Source organism: Biomphalaria glabrata, chromosome 14 (genome assembly GCF_947242115.1).
Source record: "Biomphalaria glabrata chromosome 14, xgBioGlab47.1, whole genome shotgun sequence".
NCBI lineage: Eukaryota > Metazoa > Mollusca > Gastropoda > Planorbidae > Biomphalaria > Biomphalaria glabrata.
Genome location: NC_074724.1, coordinates 20,339,041 through 20,366,473, shown reverse-complemented (window position 1 = coordinate 20,366,473; position 27,433 = coordinate 20,339,041). Strand labels below are relative to the sequence as shown.

The 27,433-nt window shown below is 37.3% G+C and overlaps 1 protein-coding gene across 5 annotated transcripts in view; it reads left to right on the top strand.

Annotated features, from left to right (window-relative positions):
• Positions 1-27,433, top strand: part of LOC106073216 (filamin A-interacting protein 1-like) — a 67,693-nt gene that overhangs the window by 15,142 nt on the left and 25,118 nt on the right. For 3 of the 5 annotated variants that reach the window (XM_056010282.1, XM_056010280.1, XM_056010281.1), the window contains 2 exons: positions 7,447-7,570; positions 17,529-17,621. In XM_056010282.1, coding sequence (XP_055866257.1) covers positions 7,456-7,570; positions 17,529-17,621 — 208 coding nt within the window. In that variant the 5' untranslated portion in view covers positions 7,447-7,455. Of the gene's footprint in view, positions 1-7,446; positions 7,571-13,268; positions 13,300-17,528; positions 17,622-27,433 lie in introns of those variants that run through there. The other 2 variants (XM_056010283.1, XM_056010284.1) reach the window with 2 other exon arrangements.

Here is a 27,433-nt window from a genome sequence, read left to right as displayed (position 1 = left end):
ACCACCTTTGCGGCCTATCGCCCCACCGCACCCCTCGCCACGTGTATATGGAAAAGATTTCACAGTCCGAGTCATTCACGCTGGAGAGCTGACAGGGAGCGCATCAATCTCTTGCTTGAGCTCTGGACTATTTTCATTCCCTAATTTCACTTTGGATTGGTGTTTTTATTTATTGGCAACATCCGCCTGAAGTCATATCAACCTAACGCTGATACCAGATTTGTTGGCACCAGATCTCCAGATACCAGCCCTGCTTATTCCTCACAAGTGTCCAAGCAGCAACGCTAGCCACAGACTCGTCACTGGCTTGACTGATAGTAGCCACAGCTGAGCTCTGCAGCTACGAACCGTTGGACTGCACCCGGCGCCTGGATCCACTACGCAGCCCACCAGCAGACAGCGTCCGCACCAGCCACACTCGTCTCATCAGTGCAGCACCTGACTCGAAGCTAAGCAACCAGTCTAATGACACTCAGACCACTTGGTTCTCGAATCTAATGATGATAGACTTTTACATGTAAATACGCTAGATCCCATCCTAGCTACTGAACAGCATTTCACCTTTTGATTATTTCTCTTGTATAATAAACTGTACATAATTTTACATCTTAGTATTTGTTGCCTGCATTATAACGCTGTGCCTGTAGATTATATGTGCAAGTGTGGGTTCTCAAATCATAAAACCCCCTAGACACCCTAAACGGCCAAATCCTACTCCACCTTATCACAAAGATATCTATTTGAGAACTAAATTTTGAATAATTTGAATGTAATTTAGATAAAATAAAAAAAAGCCTAGATAATCTATCAATAGACCGAATGCAACATTCAATTTAAAAATAGTAGATTATGTGAGCTTGCGCTCCCAGAGCTATTTTTTAATGTGTATTTTCATAAGCTATAGCTGTTCTGAATATTCTTTTTATAGGTTAGTTTCAGATTTTATAATTGTACTTCCGCATATTGTTATATAGGTTAGTGCTGGATAGTATAAAAAGTTATGTGCATGCTTTCTTAAAACAATTGAGTGTACATTTGACCAGTGGTCAGTACAATATCTCTGTCTGTGTCTGTGTGACAGCTGAAAGTCTTTGTGGTCTGTCGTGTAATTATTTTATTATTCTGTACCTGGGACGGCCTGTAAGTTTATAGATATTTTATTTTTTCATTCAACTATTTATGTGTAATTATGCTTTCTATCTTTATTTAGTTTTTTTGAATTTTTTGAATATTTTTCAAAAGAGTTGGCAGTTGTTCCCAACATGCTGTATTAAAAATGGCGGCGCCCAGCTTAGCCCGATATGAATATGTTGCTCATGCTCTAGATCTAGTAGAATCTATTATTTTATTTATAGTTTTGCATTTATGTATTGCAGGCTATTATTACTGCATTTATTACTGCTGTGTTATTGCTGCTTTAACCGCTGCTGTATTTAGTACCATTGCTTTTGGCTGTTCATTTAGATTTACTATTTAGTCTCTATTGTGGAGTTGTAAGCTGTGTTTTAGTCAGTGTTACTGGTTTGTTGTAGGATATTGCAGATTGAAGGTCTAGACTAGAGTTTGTTGGGAGTTACTTAGTATAGATTTAGGTTTAGTGTTGTAAGTTCCCGTTGTAGAATACTGTAGATTCTTGACTAGAGGGTTTTAGTTAGTGGTTGGATTAGTATTAGTTGTTTGGGTTTTATTATTGATTTATTTTTCCCTGATGTAAATAAAGTTTCATTTTTAGTATTTAATTTCAAGTAAGTTTGTTTCTTGCTTTCTTTTAGTTAGTTTAGTCTAGTTGTCTGGTCGCTTAGGCGACTCTAGACCCTTGGTCGCAGACTGAGGTGACACAGATGAAACCCATCCAGTAGCGCTAACATCTGCCTACTGTTATAAAAATCTATGTTGAGCAGAGAAAAGGTCGCCAGCGCCTCCTCACCTGCTTATAATTAGTTTTCAGTATATTATAAAATTGCAAAATAGATCTAGACATATGGAAATCAAAATCTACACTTTAAGTCTAGATTTAGATCTAGAAATTGAATATCTAGATCTTGATCTAGTCTATATAATTCTTAACTAGAACTAGACTATAATTAGAACATAAATCTAGATTTATTGTAAAAAAAATATATAGATTTAGTGTAAAAAATCTAGATCTAGTGGAAAAAATCTAGAGTAGAAAAAAATCTTAAGCCTACCTCACACGGTCTAGTTAGAGTAAAATGTGTTTTTATCTATACGAGAACGTTGGCGAGCTTTAAAAAACATTAGTGCACCGAGTTCTTATTAACATTTCATTTAAAGAATGTATTCCATATGACGTCAAAGGAAAAAAATCCTTTACGTCACACGGCCTAGTTAGACTAAAAATGTCTTTAACAATACGAGAACGTTAGCGAGCTTTAAAAAACATTAGTGCACCGAGTTCTTAAGAACATTTTATTGAAAAAATTCATTCTATGTGACGTGAAGAAAAAAAAACATAACGTCTCACGGCCTATTATATAGTTAGACTAAAAATGTCTTTATTAACACGAGAGAGAGAGAGAGAGCTAGCGAGGGTGTATAGATATGCTGTTCTTATAGTATTTCATTTAAAGATATATATACATGTCACGTACACTGTATCGATATTTAGCCGCCCAAGGTTACCAGCCAGAATTTCAGTTAGCTCGAGGAATTCCATCACGCAACAAACTTATGTTTTGGAGTGAATGTGTTTGGTTAGAAATATTAATTATTGTACTTTGAGCTGCATTTATTGGTTGGCCTTGCAGTGTAGAGATGTTAGTCACGTGATTACGCTCTAGAGCCCGGGAAGATTCTAGATTGACGCCAGTGTCGCGCGGAACGTGTTAGAGATAACATGTACTAAATTCTCGTGTTAGAACTCAAAGTAAGAAGACATAATTTTATTATTGTGTGGATCATTTATTCAATAGAAATATATTCTGTTCTATTCAAATACATTTAACTATTGTAATTATTTGCGAATAGCTTTTCCAAGGTTTGAATTAAAACATTTGTTTTAGACGAAGAGAAGTTTCTTCATTGAATATAATAATATACTTAGATCGACTTAGCGATTAGCAACTTCTAGATGATCCTCTTATCAACTGGCAACTTCTAGATAATCATCCTATTAACTGGATCTAGCTACTTCTAAACGATCATCTTATTAAAAGACGATTTCAAGATCCTCGGCAATTACGATCATTGATTGTGCTTGAAAGTGACATTTTGACATCAAGTTTGATTGTAACATCTAGCACTATTGATGATCGTAACAATATATATATATATATCAGGATAAAATCATCATTTTTTGTGCGATTTATCTATCAGTTCGTCTGTCTGTCACGTTTATATCGAAAAAAAAAAGTAGACTAAAAGCTATTGAAATCTGGTTAACCTTTAATTTTACCACCAGAACATAGAAATAGTTTTAAGTATCTATTATAGATTGTTCCGGATAATTATCTATTATATAAAGCAGAATGTTTGGCGTATGTATGTCCCCATATAGAAATAAAAACCGCTTGACCAATCTTGATAAAACTTGGCAAAAATGTTCCTTGGGTACCAACTTAGACCGTAGTGTATGTATTGTGGCCCTAAAACAAACTTAGGACCATCAACAAAAAAAAAGACCAACTCTATTACAGCTATAGTATTTTATGGATCTAGGACATGTTTACAATGTTGACATGAGAAAAGATCGAAATGATTTAGATCTAGATCTAATTTTAAGAACTAAACTTTGCACTCATAGTTGTTTTTTTTTTTTTTGACACATGAAAATACAAAATATAGTTTATTGATTTCATTATTTAATAAAATCAACCTTCAAATTTGTGTTTCAAAAGCATTTTTACATTAATTCGTTATTTATATCTGCGAATTTAGATATCCCAATGCACATTCTTTCATTAGACATTACCAAATGGTTACACATTAAAGGGAAACTCCGATGGTTTTTCAAATTTGAGTTATTGACATATTTAAATTTTGCGTAAAAAGTTGTAATAGTAAACATTTTACCTTTTTTATTTAAATGCTTAGAAACTTTTATATTTATTAAATTAGTCAGTAAATTCTTGACATGTCAAAAAAACAAAACGGGGTTCTATGAGATTTTGTTTTAAGCTAGTTCATACGTCACTTCCATCAACAATACTGAAAGAGAAACTAGATTTGACCAATATATATATATATGGGTTTAGTCGCTTAAGTAGGGTATGATATGATGGTCCCGTATCCCCAGCCTGAACAGAATAACACAAGAACCTAAAAGTAATGGCATGTAAAATACGAACATCGAATAACAGTTCTTCAACTGAACAGTTAGTGAATAACAACAGTTGTCAACATGAACAATATTTAATAATAATTAATTATAAGTTATCAACATATTTACATATACATCACTATCATTGAAGTCATCATTGAATTAATAATTAGTCTAATATCACACCAATAAGTTTCCATAACACACCTTCACGCTCACTCTCCATCTCGGCGCCCAACGTAACCTCAACTCCCTATACCTCAACAACAAGAGTTACTGCAAAACTCCAAGGGCGGAAAGGCGACACACTTTCCCATAGCCCAAAGCCTAACACCCTGAAACGACAAGAAAACCTAGATCTAGCGATGCTGCTACAAGAAAGAACTTTTCAATAGCGACACCCGTACCGAAAGATCAGCCTACTTAATAAAACTATGTACTTACGTACCCTTACAAGGGGGAAACACAAAACCAGCTACCCAGCCAACAAACGAAGCTCTCTCTCTCTTGCGGGAACTAAGGATGACGTAAACACACACACACACAATATTCTAGACAACAAAACGCACTTAAAAGAAACTACTTCCTATACGCTAAAACACCAATATTAAATGCAAAGAAAACTTCACGCGCGCACGACATATATATATACATGTATAGATAGATCTAAAAGCATTAGAATAATCAACTCGAGAAAAAGAGTAACATTTTCATCTAAGCCTTTCTCTGTCCCAAGAAGTAAATAGATCGTGTGTCTGACTGATTCGAACAAACTGGTCAGTGTAAGGCTAGTCGAGACTACGTGTAGTGGGTCATGACAAGACAACCAAGCGATAGTGTTTGTTGTGTGTTAGTGGTCTGGCGAGACAATACAGACTGCCGTGGTTAGTCAAGCATGTAAATCTAGTTTTAATACGCATTTTTTCTTAGCTTACAAGATCCTAGATCTAACTGCATAGACCAAGATATATTTCTTTTACGAGAATGTAAACTTTGCTGTATGGTCTCCTGTTATACAATAAGTCAATAGATTAAAACACATTTGTGACGTCACATAGAAACCCGGTGAAAGTCTGACTGTTTTGGATGCGCAGGAAAATTACGTCGGAAAAACATCAATTACTAATTTATTATTGCAAAGAAAAAAAAGAATTATATATTCATTATCTGTAAATCAAAACACATATTATATCAAAAATTGTCAAAACCATCGAAGTTTCCCTTTAACACATCTCTCTACTGAGTCTATTCCTAGGCCTAGGTCTAAAGCTCCTATTGAACTCTAATATGATAAAACTTCTTTTCGCAAAGATAGCTTTATGCTTTAACACATGAACATACTAATTATAGTCCATTCATTTCATATTTTAATCAAATTAAAATTAAAATTTGTTTTTCTAAAGCATTTTTAATACATTCGTTCGCTGTTCGCTAAAGCTGCGTAGCCGTGTTTAGTTAGGCCTATATTCATTCATGAAAAAAGGTCACGCGTGCGCAGAGCAAAGCCTTCACGCAGCACAGAACGAACTCTATAAAAGCCAATTTTTAACTCTGGATTAGTCTAGATCTAGATGAATGTCTACCTCAAGATCTACTTTATACTTTAACACATGAACATACAAAATTAATAATAATGTGCGTGATATTTACATACACAGTGCATTATTAGCCTTTATAAACAAAAAAAATGTTTTCTTTTAATTTTAGCAGCTAGTTGACCAGAAAATAAACACTTTTAACTATTATTTATAGTTGTAAACATTTTTTGTACATTTAATGTATGTAATAGACATAGTGATACTGAAAATACACAGAAATTAATCATCTTTGTTAGCATATTGTAACATTGCCTCCCTTACATTTACGTAATTGTTTTAGAATTGGTGTATTTTTATGAAAAAATCGTTTGCATAATTAATTTTATAAATTTAACGGTTTGGTTACACCTAAACTTTTCAAGTCGCATCGCATGGTGAAATAATATTTTTCATATCTCTTCTAGTTTTCAAGATCTGAGTGTGACAGACGGACAGACGAAAATTTTGCACAAACCTAATAGCGGCTTTTCCGCTTACGGGGGTCGCTAAAAATAAATAAATATAAGCGAGATTACAAAAGGAGTTTCACACAGACTCAAAGGCGGTCCCAATCCTTTATCTTCCACCCACCCCCCAGTTTCCAGGTTCCATGAATTTCTAACTTGAATTGTATTGTAAAAAGTGTTTTTTTAAGACAATTCCTCCTTTATAGGGCTAATAACTTTTTGTAAGAGCGATTACTGTGCTCTTAATAACTAAAAAATGCTAGATAAAAAAAACGAATATTTTTTACCCCGCCCCTATTCCCCCCTCCCCGAGACAAAATCTTGGTTACGCGCATGTATAGATCTACTCAGAGTAGTTTGGTGATACAGATCCAGACATGGAAGCATTTAAAGACTTGGTCTAAACTAGAATACTGAATCTAGATATTAGGTCTAAAAATATACTTTTAGTAATAGGCCTATAGATCCACACTAAGAGGACGTAGTAATAGGCCTATAGATCCACACTAAGAGGACGTAGTAATAGGCCTACAGATCCACACTAAGAGGACGGTGCGCAAACTTTGACAGAACGTCCGTTTATTTTTTTTAACTCTTGAATAAAACCATAACGGAATACTCGCTGACGTATGTTTGTTCAAGATAAATATTGTCTAGACCAAATTTAAATTTAGAAGATAATATTTTGAAAATGTATAACGTCAAACCGGAGTTTTCCATATGTGACTAATCAGCTAGTAATTCTTTTTCCAAAGATATACATAAGTTTTCAAATTTCTAGGAAAATCTTTAGAATCGTTTTCGAGATCCTTGTCTAGGTTTTTGTTTCAGACTTTTTGTTTGTTACCAATAAGAATTTGAAAGCTGATAAGAGAGTAAAGTAAAGTTCCCTTTTCAGATCTTTCGATCTATAGGTCATCTGTTTCTTTGACTAACGGTTATCGAGCAGGGTTTGTGTGGCCAACAGAACGACCAACTGCTTGTACTTTCCCCAAGTAAAATTAGGTACCCATTAGAGTTGGGTGAACTCCGTGGCGCCCTAAAAATCCCAGAATTCAAAATCTCAAGAGGAATTTTAAAAAGGTAATATGTCTTTAAATGCAAGAAAAAAAATATGTTTCAGGTCATTTGTATGGGAAAACAATTCGTGGAGACTGAAGGAAATGAAGGAGCGAATTTTAAAGACATAAGTCAAGCTATAGAAAGAGCTTTAATGTATGTTATGGAGAAACGGATGGACTATGGGTGTAAGTAAATATATAGTAGTTCAACATTTAGATTTAGTGTAGACACACAATCGCTTCACGTAGGAGAGACGTTTGTTCGTTTCTTTTGTTATAAAAAAATACGTTTGATGACTTGTTCCCAAGTATAATCCTCCCACAAACAGCCGAAACCCACTTTTTTTATTGCACCCTGGCATCATGCCGCTCTCCAACATAGTATCCTGGTGGAAACCTCACTCTTTGTTGTTGTTTTTTTTACTTCCAATGAAACGGCCCGATGCTTCCCAAACCTACTTTTGGTCATTGCTGAATTGAAGTTGAATTGGAATCGCCCATGCCCCCCTCCCCACGTACACACTGTAATGGATGCTGTTACATATATTTTTCGTTGCTTAACTGTTGTAAGACTTGAATAGCTCCTGAGATGTTTGGGTACTCTGTGCGAGTGTATCGCAGATAAAGATTGCGAGTACCATCAAAAACTACATGTGAAAGTCCAAACCGTTGAAAGATTCAACTTAAGTTTAATACAGAATGGGCCTTTGTCGAGTCTGTGTCGCTTCTTGATTTTTATCACCCACATGTTTTAATGACAATTTTATAAAATAACATATTGTTATGACTTTGTCATGCGCACCGCCATCCAAGATAGTGCAGAAAAAAGGTGCGCACTATCAGTGACCAGACAAGTCGGATGTTGACATGAGGAGAACGATTTCCGCCAAAGGAGTGAGCCAATATGGAGATGCAGTACTCAAGGCAGATGCCCTTTGTGTTTGTCATGTCTCTATGTAAATAAACGTCTATGTCCTCGTTGAGTTGCCTCCCTTCAGTTATTATATTGGTGTCAGAAGTGGGATCATAGGCGTCTCAACGAGAAGAGGTAGGATTCAATCACAATGGCATCGTTGAAACAACTAGATCAACTCTTAGTTAAAGAGCTAAGGCAGGAACTTCGTTACAGACGCCTGAAGCTTGGTGGTAGCAAGGAGGTGCTTACAGCTCGTCTCCGGCAAGCCCTAATTGATGAAGACGAAGATCCGGAGACCTACCTATTTGAAATTGAACCGGAGATTTATGAGCTTATTGGCAAGATAAATAAAGGTATTGATGCAATGTGTGAACAAATTAACAGTATGGGGAAAAAGGTAGATAAAATGGTGTCTCAAGTAGACTCGTTGGTAAAGGAGCAGTTGCCTGTAGACTCGTTGGTAAAGAAGTTGCGTGGTCAAGACTGTGGCTGCACAAACAGTGGTGACGGAGACGCTGGGAATTGGAGCGCCGTCTGTGTCTGTGTTGTGGGCAAGTCTTGTGGTTGTGACTTTCAAGACGAGAAACGTGACAACGATTGCTGTGATGATCTCAACGAGATGTACCGAATCGAACGGAAAGAGACCAATGAAGAAACTGAAGACTGTTACTTGCCTGAAGCGTTTGATCCTGTTGTACCTGTTACCTGTACCTTAACTGAAGTCTGTTATGTGCCTGAAGCGTTTGTTCCTGTTGTACCTGTTACCAGTACCTCAATGAGCCGGACAGATCAAGACAACGTTGGGTATGCGTTCAAGCCTGTTGCTGTGGACTTTAAAGACCTCTGCCTATCTTCCGGTGCCTATGAAGGAAATTCGAAGCTCGACAATTGCATCCAGAAGTTTACCATGAATTGTACGTGCGGCGCATCACACATAGAATTTAGATGCCAAGAAAACCACCAACAGGGCATATGTACTTCTACCATCATCATCGACATTGGCATAGATGAATGTCAATCGGACCACTAAATCTGAGCCGTCAAGAGGAAGACATTTTCCAATTGAAACTGAAAAGACCTGTATTCTGGACGTGAGACTGTTGTCTGATGATGACTGCGGTGCATTGGACTTTGTTTGCAACGTGGCTGCATGTGAACCTGCAGCTCCGTTGAGAGGCGTCTGTCGGGAAGGTCTGCTGAGACAGCGTGTCCGATCAACGGCTGTGCTGAAGAAAACAGTGCTCGACACTGTCTCTTTGTGTGTCAAACGGCCACGTCATCGTCGCAACAACAGCCTGGTCAACTGGAGAAAGAGAAAGCGGCACTGGAGGAAAACAATGCGGATGGCTTCGTGGTGAACACTCTCCCTGCCGCCTGTGGCTCCCTCTGATCGACCTCCACCTGAACTGTCAAACCTCAGCTGCAGTGTTTCTTTTTGGGACGAAAAGTGCTAAGACGGGGGCAATGTTATGACTTTGTCATGCGCACCGCCATCCAAGATAGTGCAGAAAGAAGGTGCGCACTATCAGTGACCAGACAAGTCGGATGTTGACATGAGGAGAACGATTTCCGCCAAAGGAGTGAGCCAATATGGAGATGCTGTACCCTTTGTGTTTGTCATGTCTCTTTACATATAAAGAAACTAAACCTCATTATCCGTGAAGTCACCGAGTATCGCGTTCAAAGTCCTTCAACTAAAGTGCGTCTCTAATATAAATAGGTACTTAATAACACACACATGCATTTGGCCAGTGAAGTCTAATATCATCATCAAACTCCATTTGAATAAGGGCTTGAGATACTCAATTCCTCTCTTGCAAAAGTCTTGAACAGAAACCCCGCTGTTTTGCGGATTGTATACATAATTACATATCTCCATACAGGTCGAGACGGAGATCACCAAATCTGGGGCAGTCAAAAAGAAATGAAAGCCTCCACCACGAGGAAGTGAGGTCAAGGCGCCTCATGCTCTCCCAGACTCTGTGGGCTTTTTGGGACTTGTTCCAGCACTTAAACCATTTCTCCATTTCTATTTTTGGATTTTAGTCAGAGCATGATGAAAACTCACAGCCTGCTTGTTAGGCAAAGTTAACCCTCCCTAGTTGGCCAAGGAGTCTACAATGGTGTTAAAGTCACACTTATGTGACAAGGTACCCACTGCATTATTACAGGCGTTGATTTATGTTGTGTGAAGCCATGATGAAAGTGTCGATATTGGGGGGGGGCATGGTCAAGGGCTTCGCAAAGTCTGTAGTACAGGTTTTGAGTTAGTGACCACAACAATCTATTTTGCCCTGAAATGTCCCTCATCGAGTTGAGAGTCAATGAATTTTAAGGCTTCACAGATTTTCATAACCTCCACATCAAAAGTGCAAACACCACCACATAGTCCAAAGACTTTAACTGAGTCTGAGCCAAGAAAGTCAATGTATCTCCATAGCCAGCTCTTCTAGAGTCTATTGATGCCGACCCATCAGTATTTGCAAAAATGGCACTGGGCTTTCCCTGAAACTTCCTAAATATATGCTTAGACATTTTTAGTTTGCAATCTTAAGTTACACCAGGTACTTGGGTAGCTTCTCCATGCTGAGAGCCCCTCCGTTAAGGAAGAGTCTGAAAGGTTGCTCGAGAATGCCAGTCCCGAGCGTCTTGGAGGTGTTTAATTCTAGCCTCCATTTTGGTGTGTATGAGAGGAGCTTATAGAGATGTTCTTGCATTACTTTTTGTATAGTGGTTGCGCTCGTTCTGGATTTCTAAAGGACACTGTCATCATCATTTTAGCTGAGCCGGTAGGTCATTTATAAAGGCCGTGAAAAGGACGCATGACAGGACGGAGCCTTGGAGGAGTTTCGGTTGTAGATTGTAGTAAAGTGCGTTTTAGTTTTAGTGTTACGGGTTCGTTGTAGAATATTGTAGATCTAGACTAGTTATGGTTAGGATGTTAGCCGAGACTTCAGTTTTGTGAAGTAAATAGGAGTAATTAAGTACTAGTTGATTGGTTAGTGTTGATTATTGTCGTAACATAGGTGGAGGGTTTCTGTTTGGGATTAGACTTAGTCAACTTTAGTGTACATATATAAGTGCGTCTACATGTTAATCTAGTCATGCATCTTAATTAGTGACTTTAAACTCTGCTTTGTCGTTGGTTTTTCTGCCTGATTAAGACAACCCATTACATGATCTAAGGACACTAGGGGAAAAGGAGCACTAATAAGAATTAGTCATAACATACGGAATAATATATTTGCCTTCATCTTTATGGCTGGGTATTTTATTAGTTTGTGTTTTTTGTATGTGTAAGTTATGTTTCAGTTTTTCTGCAATACTGTTACTTTACTTTTTACTCTTTTGTCCTGGAGTGTTTCTAATTTTACTGGTTTTACTAATAAAGTTACTCTAATCAAAATGAACATTCGTTTGTTATAAATATCAAGTCTTTATCTTGCGTCTGTTCTAATTTCTATGTTTTCTTGAGTTGACCGGTCCCAAATAGAGAAGACATTCTAATATTGGTAAAACCAAAGTTAAAAAACATTTTAGTTTTATGTTCTTGTTTGATTTGTAACAATTTCTTTATTAAACCCTTATGCTTTGTTTCATTTTTTTTATAATTTTGTCACTATGAGGATTCCGTGATAACTTTTCATTAATTAAAATAAAATAAGGCCTGTCTTTGAGTATAAACACCTACATAATTTGAGGTTTTAGTCTATGTAGCTAGCATTACCCACCAGCTTCGCCCGTTGATTTATTCGAAGACTATGTATTGTTTATTTTGCTATGAACCCCTCCCAGTTTTCTTGCTTATAACAAACAATATAAGGAAATAAAACTAAACGCTCCCCCCATGCATTCCTTTGGCCTCTAAGTCTAGCATATTTTACTTTGAAATGGACCTGCCCTTAAATGGGAGTATCACTTATATTCTCCTTAATTAAATTGGTCTGGTAGTATTTTGCTATTCAGTTCTCATTCGAAATATTTCATTGGCTCTATCATATTTTTGTGACCTGGGCCTTTTTTTCTCATTTCATCCTAAAAATGCTCAAATAATACTTTAGCTCAAATAATACTTTAGCTCAAATAATACTATGGCTCATATAATACTTTAGCCGTACTCCAAACCCTTTTTGTTTTAACTTTTAGTAAAACAGCGCGCATTTCAACCATCCCGACCATTTCGCGCAGTGTATTCTAATATATGTTACGTTTAATTGGAGCTGCCCGTTTTCAATCGCCCTCCAAAACACACTTCTGGCCTGTGAACTCTATATCACTTTTCTTTCCCCTCCCTTTTCTTACCCCGCCCCCTACGTCCCTCAAAACACTTGACTTTTAGTATCTATTAATCTAATCGCAAGGCCCGCTTTATAACGATACGACCCCCCATTAATTGAATTACTTAATCCTGTGCACTCCTAGAAGAGCATAGGGTCGCACCCACACCTCTCCACCGAACTCGGTTCTGAGCAGCTTTCTTCATCTGCTCCCATGTCATTCCAGTACCCTCTTCCAGGTTTGCTCGGGTCTGCCCACTTTCCTCTTTCCTTGCTGATTCCAATCAAGTAAATAAGATTACCAATATCAAGTATTTCCGTTCCCCCATTATACGCTTTAGAAAATAAACCTACATCACAATATGAGCATTCTTCTACTTTTCAGATTTTTTCGAATTATTTTTAAGTGAAAGGCTCTTTGACGCTTTCAAAAAACATCAGTTGTTTAATCAAGTGTTACAAATCATCTATGATTGAGGTTATTAATTCCGTTTCAACTTTCATGTAGGTCTAAATCTAAAATTAAATTGTGCGAACAACACTATTTTTAAAAAAATATTATAAAAAAATTATCGTACGATCAGAGACCACTGACCTTCAGATCTTAAGACCAACAGAGTGTTTTTATTATCAGTGAAAATTACTCACAAAAATTAAACGCAAGTATAATATTGTACCTTTAAAAGTGTCGGATTTAAGAACAAACATGTTGGATCGAAATCGTGAGTAAAAATTGTTTAAATTTTTTTTTGGTCTACATCTACGTCTACGGGAAGAATTAGAATCTAGACCTTTGCGCTTATAATATACATTTAACATGAATAGGATCACTAGTTTTTATTTATTTTATTTTTGTTACTCTAAATATTCATATTTATACATAGATTATCTGGATCTAATCTTTTTTTTTTTAATAAAAATGCTAAATGCTAAAGACTTTAATCTCATACCCTAATAATGTTGTCCACAAACATGCCTTCGTGCTCTCGAAAAAAAAAAGGAAATTTGCCATTATTGGAGATTTTTTAGGATAACAATGTCATGGACGCAAAAATTGCAAAGAAATCCAAATGGCCAACAAAATAAACATTACATAGAGAAGAAGTTTAAAATGTTGATTCTGCAGTGCTAAAATGTGCAACACAACTAATCCATGAACTTTTTCAAAACAAAGCTTATCAACCCTTCCACACAAGATGTGCACCAACTTGCTATTTAAAGTCCACCATATAGGAAACTCTCCACTAAAATGTTTGTGTTTTTCTACCGTGAAGGATCACCTGTCATTTTTAAGATTGAAAGAAGAAAAGTAAAAACACCTGTAGGAAGTAAATAAAAAAAAAAGATTAGAATTAAATAGAAACAAGATTACAAAGAAAGTTTGTGTAATCACACAAACATAGAAGCGGCCCCCATCGAATGGACCAAACATTCAAACCATAATCTTGTTTTGGTTGTTTAAAGTAATAAAATTTATAAAATCACTGGGCTCTAAAATAATAATAATAATAAAATTAAATTAATTTTTCTCTTTTGAAGTTTAAATTTCAAAATGAATTTTTATCAAACAAAAGTAATTTTTCAATTATAAGTTGTTTTTATATATTTCTTAATTAAAGTTCTCATATCAGACCAAGTGATATATGGGGCAGATGATGTTATGGTTCATGGTTAACGAGGATGTCATGTTGCCAGCACAACAACCAACCACCTTTAGTTTTCCACAACAGGTACCCATTAGAGCTGGGTGGACTCAGAGGTGCCCTGAAGATCCCGAAAGTAAAAATCCCAGTCTTCCGGTTTGGAAGCCAAGCGCTTTACCACTCAGCCACTCCTGTATATTCATTGAGCTTACACTTATATTTATTTCGATAATAATTATTAACCTTAACCATAAATTCGAAATTAATAAAATGTTACACATCATCAAGAGAAACTAAAAAAATAAATAATTAAGATTTATTGTTCTTACAAAATTAGATAAATTGGCAACACGAAAAAAAATATTCTTGACCTACTTCACAATTTAATTTAATCTCCGGTAGTGAGATAGAAATGAGTCACACAAATGAAGACTTTTCCCCTCGCAAATAAAAATTAATATATCCCCTTCCATTTGTCATACAATGATAAATTTAGTACGGTTGGAAATATTGTTTCAAGCCCATCAACCTATAACATTATAGGTTTTATTACTGTATTTTGAGTTTGACATTTTTATCGAACTACCTAAATCTATACTAGATCTAGATCTCCTTCCTTAATAACTCAATGAAGCTAGAGTTATTGATGAAGGAGTATGTGACCTTTGTAAAAAACTTACCTCCCTAAAGGTTTTAATTTAAAAGTGTATTTTTGTGAAAAATCTGCTTGCATAGAAATTTTTTAAAAATTAAATTGTTCAATTTTGGAAAAGAAAAAAGTAGCCGTTGCATCAGAACTTTGAATGATCTAAAATATGATGTCCGATTTTTACTTTCTATGCTAGTTTCTGAGATCTTAACGGGATGGACGGACAGAGAGACAATACACAAGTAATAGCGTCTATTCACCTTTCGGGGGCCGCTAAAAATTGGATTTAGGTCTACAAAGAAAAGCAAACAAAAATCGATTTAAAAAAAAAAGACCCTAGTGGTAATTTTTAGTGCTGATTCCTTGTGACAAACCGTTTTAGCTCACTCAAGGTATCACTCAGGTCTAAGCATTTAATTAATTTATTTACAAGCTATTAATCATCAATTTTACTAATTTAGCCAATCAAGCTTGGGGGAGCTACCTCCTTCTACCAAGCGCGTCCCCAGGTGGCGGATAGGGGAAAGACCCTTAGATATAAGGGTTAGCTGTGAATAGCAAATAAACAGCCGCGGACCAACTGGTTTGCAGTCATGGAGGATGAGGTGAAGTATTCCAGTGGTTAGAATATTTACTAAAAACATCTCAGAAAACCAGGGAAATGATTGCAAAAAGCGAGTATACGGCGCTCTAACTCTAAACCCGGGTAGATGAAACTCGTTAGCTAGGGATAACAGTTCATCTAGGTGAGAAAACTCCGAAAATAAACACCTGCTGCCTTGCAGATGATCTTGGATGCTATGGGAGCACACCCAGAAAGAAAAGCAGGCTGAACTCGGAGTCAATGGGCCTCCTGGCGCATAACACATTGACACGCAACCTCATCTATGTTGGAGTTCAGCCAATCAAGCGCTAAAAACACAGCAACCACCCCTCCAATCCAACCCCTACCCCCCTAGGCACCATCGTTGCGTTTACTATCCCCACCTTGACACGTGCCACACTAGACTCTTGACAAGGGTTCACTCCCCCTTACCTATCTTGTCAAACATCCGTTGTGGGGGGGGGGGAGCGGCTGGTCACTTCAAAGAGCCCCATTCAACTCAGCACCTTGGGCTACGATCTCCCCGATCGAGGTATAATCTCCCTTGATCTGGCCGAGCTCTGATAAACCTCCCCCCCCCTTCATATCCTCTGACCACCTGGGCGAATTTCCTGGATTTTCAACTCGCGCAATATCTATCTCCCGGAAACTCTCGTCACGGTCAAGCGGGGATCCCTTTGTCAAAAGACGCCAGATAGTCTAGACCACCTTAGCATTTATCTCCCGCCACTCACCCCCCCCCCTTTCTCCACGTGTATATGGACAAAATTTCATCGTCCGATGTCATTCTTGCTGGAGAGCTGACAGGGAGCCCATCTATCTCTTGCTTGAGCTCTGGACGATTTTCATTCCCTTATTTCACTTTGGATTGGTGGTATGTAACTTAGTAAAATGCTTGAGAACCATTTTACTTAGTAATGTGTATATATATATATATATATTCTGTGGCTAAATGTTCAAGCCATCTGGACTAGAATTTATTAACAATTTTTGCCACATATATCTAGCTCTTTAACCATTATTATTTTATCTCTAATGAATTCTCGCTCAGCACGAACCCTATGTATATTATTACTGATTAATTAATAGTTACTTATGTGAAAGCATGGGTGAGTATCAGTCGTTGATCACCCCTTCCCTTCATCTCATTTATCTCATCAATGTATGTAATTGCTATTCAACGTGACTGGTGAACATCACTTGTATTACTTTATCATATATCACTTATTACTGTTTGTTATTTCCCTTTATGGGAGTCCCCATTATTATTGTTGTCTCCTTTGATGAGATGCAATATTTATTTGTAAGTTCCCTTTTCTATTCATGAAACTAGTTTATAGTTTCTCTACATCATTCTGAAGATGTCCTTCACGGAAAAGCATCTACCTCCCAGTGTTATACATCATGTCGTTGCAGCTTTTATTTATTGGCAACATCCGCCTGATATCTTAGCAACCTAAAGCTGATACCAGATTTATTGGCACCAGAACTGCTGACATCAGTCCTACTCGTCCTTCAAGAGTCCAAGTAATAACGCTAGCCACAGACTCGTCACTGGCTTGACTGAATGGTAGACGCAGCTTAGCTCTGCAACCATACAACGTTGGACTGCACTCGGAGCCTGGATCTAGTACGCCAGCTTACCAGCAGACAGCGTCAGCACCAGCCACACCCGTCTCTTCAGTACAGCACCGGACCTTAAGCTAGCAACCAGCCTAATGACACTCAGACCACTTGGTTCTCAAATCTAATGATGATAGACTTACACATGTAAATACGCTAGATCCCATCCTAGCAACTGTACAGCATTTCACCTTTAATTATCTTCTTTTGTATAATAAACTGTACATAATTTTATATTTAAATATAGTAGTTTTTGCCTGCATTATAACGCTGTGCCTGTAGATTATATGTGCATGTGTGGGTTCTCAAATCACAAAGTCCCCTAGACACCTAAAACGGCCAAATCTTAATCCACCTTGTCACATTCCTAAATGTCGAAGTATGTATTAAAGAATAACTGCGTTACATTTTATTTTTTCACTATCTTATAAGGTTCATCAGTAACAACTGAGATGTACAATACAAGTTCCTTCTCACCACAGTCAGCATTAGACTCCACAGTCATAGCCTCTGGCTTTAATGCAGGTACAATGTCATTTGAAAATGATTATGCTTATGTGTAGTTTTTACTACCACTATTTTGTGTTGAAGCATTAAATTATAGAGATAAGAAAAGTTCCAGAATATTTAATAATTCATTTCCCTTTTCTTTAGAAAACTAGTACTTTATTGACTTGTTTGACATTGCGGATACTTCATTAACGACAATTGTTTGTAAAATTTTCTCACATGCTCCACTATTTCATGCAATACATAAATGCAATTATAATTCTCAGGAGGATTTTAGATACTAAGCACTCTACCTCATTAATTCTCAAATACACCAATCAACCTCTGTTGAACAGTGTCACAGGTTTTCGCGTGTGACGTGTGTTTGGCTTGTTTAACATCTAGGGGATGATTATTTTTGAAGCTATCACATACCGACCCATCAGCATATAAATCGGGAGCAGGCACGCAACGAGACAAGCAATGAAAGAGAGATACATAGTTAAAAATTGAAGAATATTTATTTACATAAATATTTACATAGAAGAATAAAAAGGGGGAGGGTTTGCATCTATCTCTAATCAATACTATATTTAATCATCACTCTTGCACTTAATAAGAGAGTATGTCACTTTGTCTTCTGACTTAGCTGGTTGTCCTGCTTGAGTTGCAGCTGGCTGTGTCCTGGCTTGAGGTTCTGCAGCTGGAGGCGGCGCTCTAGCGGGTAGAGGGACGCCGGTGATACAGTTCTTGTGGAGTCTCAATCCAAAGTTCTGATATCTGTAGTGGCACAGTAGGGCGGGTGGCCGGCTACCGTGGGCACAAGGATACTGCGGGCAGAGCTGATTTGCCGAGGGCAGCGTTGTTAGCAAGATAAGTCCGGTGAGTTGCGGAGGGTTTGGCGAAGCTGTGACGTCTCGCACAGACACGTGGTCTATAGGGACGTCGTACCTAATAAGTTGACAGGTGAACTGTCGAATATGCAGGCGAGTAGAGTCGATATCGCAAAGTAGTAGATCGCATTGCTGACTAGCACCAAATAAAGTAGTTGATTGATGTGGGATAAGTAGACAAGTGTTCTCATAAATAGTTGAGTAGATCCCAGTAGGCAGGAGATGATACTCAATAACAACTAGGCAGACACCTGAGGGAGACTGCGGATAAACAAAGACAAGTTAAGACATGTCTCTCATGCTATCAATGCCCTCGACTGAGGTGCGTTCGTCAGATTAGAAAATTACTTTTGAATGGGGAGATGATGACAAATGGGATTTGGAAAATAGATGGCTGATAGTAGCAATATAAAAATGTACATAAAAGGGGAAATAATAAATATCTCAAATAATCAACACGTGGAAAGAGAAAAAAAGGGGTGGGTATGGCTGTCAGCCATAAACAAAGGAGCGAGCTTGAATGGGGAGAGCGTCCGTTCAAAGTAAAATGACTAAAGGGGAGATAATTCATATATCTTTTCTAAGCGCAGTATTAGTTCGCTAGTAAAATTATCAAGGCAGTCAGCCGAGATAAAGGAAATAAAATAAGATGTACAAATATATACATGGTTGCATCAACGATCAATTGAGCAACGTAGCATTAATAGATTAATGCAATACATAAATATATACATATGCCATGTTTATGTTTTCTACTTACGACAGTGAGAAATACACAATGCACTGATTAAACATAAATGAAATAATAAAATACAAATGATATTATCCATTTAGAAATATACACAAAGTAATTAAGATGGAACTGTGATTAAGTTCGGCTTACCACCAGGTATTTCTCTAGAGTAAGAATAAATGAAATAGTCCAGACTCGATTGCCAGCGAGAGAGAAATGAGAGAGTGTATTTCCCCCCTTATCCTACCTTATAAAGGTCTGGAAGAGGTGGGTGGACACAGGAAATGTCCTAGGCAAAGAATTATCTCTCACATTTGACTCGAGATGAGAGTCGCAACTTGGAGGGTCGAGGGGCGTGTTGATCCGAGTGATCCCTTTGATCAAAGAGAGACGTGGGAGAGGGGGGGGGAAGAAAGAGTGATTTGTATTCCACCCAAGGTGTAGTCAACTGCGACCGTCAGACATCCGGCGGGTAAGACCAAAGAGACTGTGTTTATCTTTCCCCGATCAAAGGGAGATAAGTGAAAGCCGTGGCCTAGTTGTCGCCAAGGTGGTGGACTCAGTCTAGTGGGAAGAGAAAAAGGTGGGGCGAGTGAAGAAATTGGGGATAGAACGGGGAAATAATTAGAATAAAATAAATAAATAATAATTAATGCTGTGATAAAATTGAGTGACTCTGACAGCAAGCTTTTGACTTGTCACAAACAGATTACTTTTCAATTCACTAAAATCTAAATAACATACCTATATTCATTTAAATTTTTTAAACCTTTTATTCATCTTAATGTTTTTAACTCTATCCCTGATTCATTAAATAACGTTTAACAGCATCTGAAACTAATCAGTGTAACATATGAGGGTGTGTGTGTATGTATGAGGCCATCAGAGTGTGTTATAAAAAAAAAACAAAGCTTATACGAAATGTAATTATATCAAATAGTTTGGATCAGTTCTAACATTAAATTTTTAATATATCTAGACCAACAACAATAAATCTGTGCGATAAATAACTATTACCAATTGTTTTTGTTTAGCGCTATTTCATGTTTTTAGTGTTCTGAATACGCTATGATTCTATCACTTTACCACTTTACTAGACCAGTTGGGAAAATGGGAGGAGAGATAAACAAAGGGATAGCAGTCTGGATTTTACCGTCAGATTTTACACACAAAAAAAGGAGGAACGACCTGAATTCGAAATCGTGGATCGTGCTTCCCCAGGCCGACGTGCAAACTACCTTGCTAGTACCTATGACAAGATAATATTGCATATATATATATATATATATATATATATATATATATATATATATATATATATATATATATTAATAATAACAATAAGGCTTGTCTTCAAGTCCGAAGATTTAATGAGAAATGCAATATTTCTGGTGGTTACGCAGCCCCAGCTGTGACCTACATATTTTGCCACACCTAAGGCAAGTATAACCATTGTCCGCTGGTGGTCGATAAAGATTTTTATTTCTACCGTCTGCATCTGTCCTCGCCAGCGGATTTTCTTTTTGGTCTCAAATGTGTATCCCACAGCCTTTGTGAGTGACATCCAGCTGTCTCGTTCTGATGCCGGATGCAACCAGGTGATTTATTCTATGTCCTCTAAAGCTAATGGCGCCTAAACTGGTCTTTAAAGCGTTTCCGTGGTGCACCTCTGTTATGTCGACCACTGCTTTTGGGTAACGTTTTTCCCTCATACGGGATACGTGCCTTGCCCAGCGAAACTGTCGGACCGTAAGAAGTCCATCTATACTGTCCTTACCGGCGTTCGCAAGGACTTCGGTGTTTGTAGTGCGGTCTTGCCACCATAGGCCCATGAAGGAGCTTAAGCATCTTTGTTGAAAGCGTTCAAATAGTCTCAGTAGCTATCTATATAATATCTATGTCTCAGGTCCATATAGAAGAGTTGAGAGAACCACTGTTTGGTAGACATTGATTTTTGTAGGCAGGCGAAGCGATTTATTCCGCCAAACTCGTCCAAAAGCACTACTGGCCCTGGCCTGACGGTTAAATATATACATATAATTTAGAGCGGCGACCAATAAAGGGGACTGATTCAGCTTATACTACCAATTCAGTCAGGTACAATTTATTTCCCCTGTTCGAGTTACCAAACAAAATAATTAATTACCAATAGTTAATTGCCTAGTTGGTAAATTTGTTAAAATTGATACTTGTGTTGTCAAGTAAAAGAAATGATTGTGCCAAATTTCAGCTTGATCCAAGATTGGATGTGGGAGAAATAACGTGTAAAACCTTTTTACCAGACAGACAAAAAGGGGGGGGGTGATAGAAGCTTTGTAAAAATTCATCAACACGCTGCTTACCCAAAAAGTAAATATACTGTGTGTCTTAACTGATTTTAACAACCTGGTTAGATAGTCGTAGTAGGCCTTCACATGTAGTCCTAGTGTAGTGTGTACAGATATTGATGGTGATGACGTCTAGAGAGACCGAAACGTTTATAAAACTAATCAGACCAAAAAAGCAGGTTAATTTTTTAAATCATTGGCATTGGATTTATGTGTGAATATGTATGCTCATTCTTTTTGAAAAGTCTTGGACATTTTTTAAGTTACCTATTCGAGCTTTTATTATTAGAAAAAAATGATAATTTCAACATTTTAAAAGAAATTTTTGGCTTTTTCTAAGGGAAAAAAAACAGATGGTCAGACATATTTGAGGAAGGAAAGTCATATCTAGGAAATCATCAATCAAATAGAATTAACTGGAAATGTAATCTTGTTTATGTCTGTCAGATACTGATGCGAGCAAGTACTTTCAATTCATGAAAATGATTTTTAAAAACTGTATGTCACGAAATTAACTCTTAATATTGCAGATCTGGTGTAAGCATAGCAGATGGAAAATTTTATATTGCCTGTATGTTTATATTTTTTAAAATTTAAAACTACTATCAGTGTTTACAGATTATAATTTGTCTATAGGTCATACAGAGATAATAATATAAAAAATTATAAATGCAAACAAAAAATGATAACAAGGACAGACAGTAAGGTTTATTTGGTTGTTGTTTTTTCATCCCTTCATCTACTATACACTAATTTGTATAACAAACCAAAATATGTACAGTAAACAACTAATTAAACATTTTCACATCTCATTTACCCTTAAATGCAATCATGTGGACCCGTTGACCTCAATCTCACCCCTCAAAAAGGGTAACTTTAAAATCATTGTATATATATATATAGTAGACAGTGTTATCAACAATTACTTTATACATCATACTATTTTGAAATATAAATAATCATGGTTACAAACATGAACCAAAAAAAAAAAGAAGGGTGGTACCCTTCATACGCAATTCACTTTTAAAACAAACTCAATAATAATTTTTTTAAAAGTATTACTCTCAGTAAATACACACAAAATATTGAAAGGCTCTCTAAATAGAAAAATACACAAAATAGTTGTGTCAATGTAAAAACAATGTATTAACTCTCATAGTAAACACTTCAAAAAGGAACTATTACAAGAAGGTAAAAAATACATTTCCTTCTCATGAATAATGTTTAGACTTCACCAAAAATGTGAAGGCATAGTTGTAACCCTGTTCCTCCCTGACTAACCTTTTTTTCCACGTGCGAACTAGGGTGATTTGTGTTGATGCTGTTGAGTGTAAATGACCTTTAACTAGTTTGTAAATGTGTTAAGAAACTTTAGTTACGATTTTGGATTTCTTGACTGAGGATTGAGGTTGTTTTCTTTAATTTGTGTTATTGAATCGAGATATGTAAATGCGATTTGAAGATTGTGACATTATTTCTTTTCACCGGAGATAGTTGGATTGTATTGTGCTTCTGCAATAGAGAGATACCAGCGATCTGAGAATCGGTGAGTTATTTCCTTTAGTTCAATCCCACTTCTTAACAGTATCAATACAAACACCCAATAGAACTCAACAATTGAAAACACATCTCATGTGTAATGCTAATATCACAGTCTAGTGTGTGAATATTGTAAACAAACAATGACCTAAGGTCAACATTTAAGGTCGTCCAATAGAAGTCGAGGTTAATACAATATGTGAAGGTATAGTTGTAACCCTGTTCCTCCCTGACTAACCTTTTTTTTTTCTACGTGCGAAGTAGAGTGAATTATTTTGTTTATGCTGTTGGGTGTAAATGACCTGTACTAGTTTGTAAATGTGTTAAGAAACTTCAGTTAGGATTTTTTTCTTTTACTCAAATACCAGGATCTCTTTATCAAAAACAATATGCTAATGCAAAAGAAAACTTGGAGTCAGTGACTCCTGCAAAATAAAGAAACTTTGGTTATCATACTAAGATAGACTACAACACTCTCATACTGATAAGACAATATGAATACTGTAATATGTTTCGCTGACCGAAACAAACTAGTGAAGTAACAAATAGTAATGTTACTGTACACACTTCTATCCTAGATGAATAAGACTAAGACTAAAGACTGCTTTATTGATCCTTATGGAAATCTGTTGGACTGTTTTCTCATATAAAGACAACACAACAGAAACCTACACGTAAGTACACATAACTAGAACAGACACAACATAAAGAGTTCATTCAGCGACTACACACAGGCATCTTTGTCCTTTTCATGTTTCCTGATCAACAGTACTCAAATAAATTAGACTAAAAGTCTTAGTATACTCATTCCTAGTGACCAATTCTAGACCACTCTACAACCCACTTCTTTCTCCACCACGGTCTGTAAGAATAGGATGTCTCCCTTCCACTCCGTCTCTATCAGCACTAGCCTTGGCTACTATAGATACAAGGATGCCTATCATAGGAATTTGAATTTAGAGTAACTTGTTTACATTATTCTCTGGTACCGTATGCTGACACACCTCACACACCGTCCCGAGAAATGACGTTAAACTGCGCTCCTCTTTCCTTAGCACTTTTGGAGCTCCAAGGTACCCTACTTCTTTTCTATCATTGTGTCTGCCTCCTCTTTACCTCAGTCTGCCTTCATAACCCATCGCTCTGTCTTCTTATCTTTAAAAACTCCCTAAGTCTTAGACCAGTCCGTTTGCCGTGGACTGCTAAGGGTAAGGGGTGATAAAGAGATCCTGGTATTGAGTAAATGAAAAAAAAACCTACTTTGCCCCAAATTTATGTGTGGGCAAGAAGCGGAAACAAGAAGAAAAAAAGGAGGTGGTGGTTAGGTGCACAGAGGAGTGGGAAAATTTGACAAAGATAAGCTCTTTTCTCATCTACAAGTGACTTAAGGCAGTAGTGGGAGAGCCCAAGAGTGTATGAAAGCTGCTCAAATCATCTCAACTTCTACTACAAATTGATAGCAAGATACTCTGATGGGCTTCTACAATGCAAAAGAATCTGTGAGCTTCACGTGGAAGTCATGCCACACAAGAATCTGAACACCAGCAGAGGTGTAATAAGCTCCAGAGACCTGTTGGAATGTTCCGAGAAGGACATAGTGGAGGCAAGTCACACATTCCCGGCGCATTACCTTGCTTAGGGACGGCGTGGAAGTCAAAAACACCCACTATATCCTCATATCGGAACTAGGACACCGCCAGAGTATGTGAACATACCTAACCATGAGGTGCTTTAAGTGCCAGAATATGGACACGGCGCGACAGTCTGCAAGAGAAACACTGTGTGTGCCAGATGTGCTGGAGAGGTTCATGAGGACAACGGCTGCACAACCCAGTTCAAATGCCCAAACTGTCACACTGGCCACTCAGCCTACTCCAAGGACTGCTCTGTGTGGAAACCTGAGGTTGTCGTGATGGAGTACAAAGTCCATAGCCACACAGACGGACACATCAATCCTACCATCATTTCCTCCTCCTTAAACTCAGAAGAAAACACCGCCTCGAAGCATAGTTCCAAAGCGTAATGAGAGCCCTTTTGAGAAAGTCATACTAAAGAACAGATTCTCTGTTCTGACTGATGAGGGTTTGGAGACTGAACAGCATGAGAAAAACCATCACTCCGGGGAGAAAGCGGAGACAACATGTCTGACTCGGATCCTCCTCGGAGAACCCAGCCAGACACACCAAGTTTATTGAGTTATGGTTAATCATCTGGACAAATTTTAACGGCAGTTTGGATGCCAAAACTTCATCTAGAACGGTTTGGAAGGCAGTAAAAAGGATCAAATGGAAAAATCAAATGCAATAGAGTATTTGAAAAACCAAGAACAAATTGTTACGTCCGCCAGAGATATAGATGACTGCCTTGCATCCTCAATAGCAGATAAATCATCCACTGTACACTATACTCCAGAATTTCCAAAAGTAAAAATCAGTGAGGAGAGACATTTCATTGATTTCAGATCAGAGAACAGTGAATGAAGGCTATAACAAGCCGTTCTCACTTGAAAAATTGAGGGACTTGCTACCAAATCACTTGACACAGGGCTAGAAAATCATGAAATCCACTATCAGTTCCTCAAACATCTTCCTGAATCCTCATTGACAACCCTGCTAAAAATCTATAACTGGGTATGGGAATTGGGTGCTTTTCCAAAACAGTTGAAGGAAACTACAGTTATACTAATAAACCAAGAAGTGATGGGTCTTACCCAGCTAACTATCACCCAATAGCATTAATAAGCTGCATCTGTAAAACCATTGAGAGAAATAAACTAATCTCTAACTACTAATTCCGGGAGGGGTGAAATACAACTGATAACCTGCAAAGGCGCTGAATCTTTCATCAGGAATACATTTATTTAACGATAACATCTAGTAGCTGTATTTTTCGATTTAGAAAATTTGCCTCAGATACCAGGATACAGCCGAAAACATAGCATTCCACGAGACCTGGAGCTTATGGGGCTAATGGGACACCTTTCCTGCTTTGTGAGAGATCTCCTAAAGGACCAGAAATTCCAGGTTTAAGTGGGCAACTCCACTTCTGGTATTTATGACCAGGAGATGGGCGTACTTAAGGAGTAGCTGTGTTCAATATAAAAATAATCAGTATTATAAAGGCTCTATCTCCAGGCATAGAGTTCTCTCTGTATGTTGATGATAATTTCATTTTTACATATGGCTAAAAAGTTAAAAAGAAAATTACAATTATGTTTAAATAAAATATAAATTGGGCAAATGATAATGTTTTTAAAATTTCGGACTCCAAAACTGTTAACATGCATTTTTGTTATTAAGGGGAATACAACTAGACCCTGATTTATTCTTAGACAAAAAGAAAAACTCTGTTGTTAAAACTAAATTTTTAGGCGTTACCCTAGATTTAAAATTTAATTTTCCTCAACTAAAAAAGAAATGCCACAGGTTATTAAACATACTTAGAATATTCAGCTGTAAGGACTTGGTAGGTGACAGAGATGCCTGGCTATAACAGAGTCTGATTCGATCTAAGTTACAATAGTGAGCCATAATATATGGATTATCTAGGAAATCGTAACTAATAATATTGGAGCCCATACAAAATGCCCTACGGCTCTGTCTCGATGCATCTCGAACATCACAGAGGCTGGAGAAATTCCCGTGGACATCAGAATGAAAAAAGTTTGCAATGCCCAGGAGCCCTGCTTTCGACACAATATTTAATCCTAATGATGTAGAACTGTATAATCGAAGGCTTAATGCCATCTAATGAAAGAATCCTTTCAAAATTTAACCCCACAAGTCTCTAAAATGGAAATCCTACAGAACCCGCCTTGGTTGATGTATAAACCTAAAATAAACCTAAATTAAATTTATCCCGTCTTTTTTTTTTAAATACTGACCCTAGCACACTACAAGTCCACTTTAGGGAATTGCAGGAGAGCTAAGGAGATTGTGGCACCATTGCAAGCTTTAGAGCCGATAAAACTGACAATTATTGGTACATAAATGCCTAAAGCTTTTAGAGGATATAATATCTGACCATATGGATGTTACCTTCATCTGGGTCCCCTCCGATATGGGCATAGAGGTTTAATGAAATGGCAGACAGCAAAGAGAACTTAAACAGTGTCAGGCACCCAAATTCCCTGCACGGACCTGTTAGGCGCTTCTGCGCTGTGTATTATGCACCTAAGTCAAACGGAGGTAACACTCAAATAACGAAATCCAATAACACAGGCGAAAGGCCAAATAGATAAGTTAGTCGACCCTGATAGTGAACGTCGAATAAGTTTAATGATAACAAAGGGAACCTTCAAATGTCGTCAAGCAAAATCTCTACGTTCGTAAAAAGCTCCTCTCTCTAAAGTTGTCA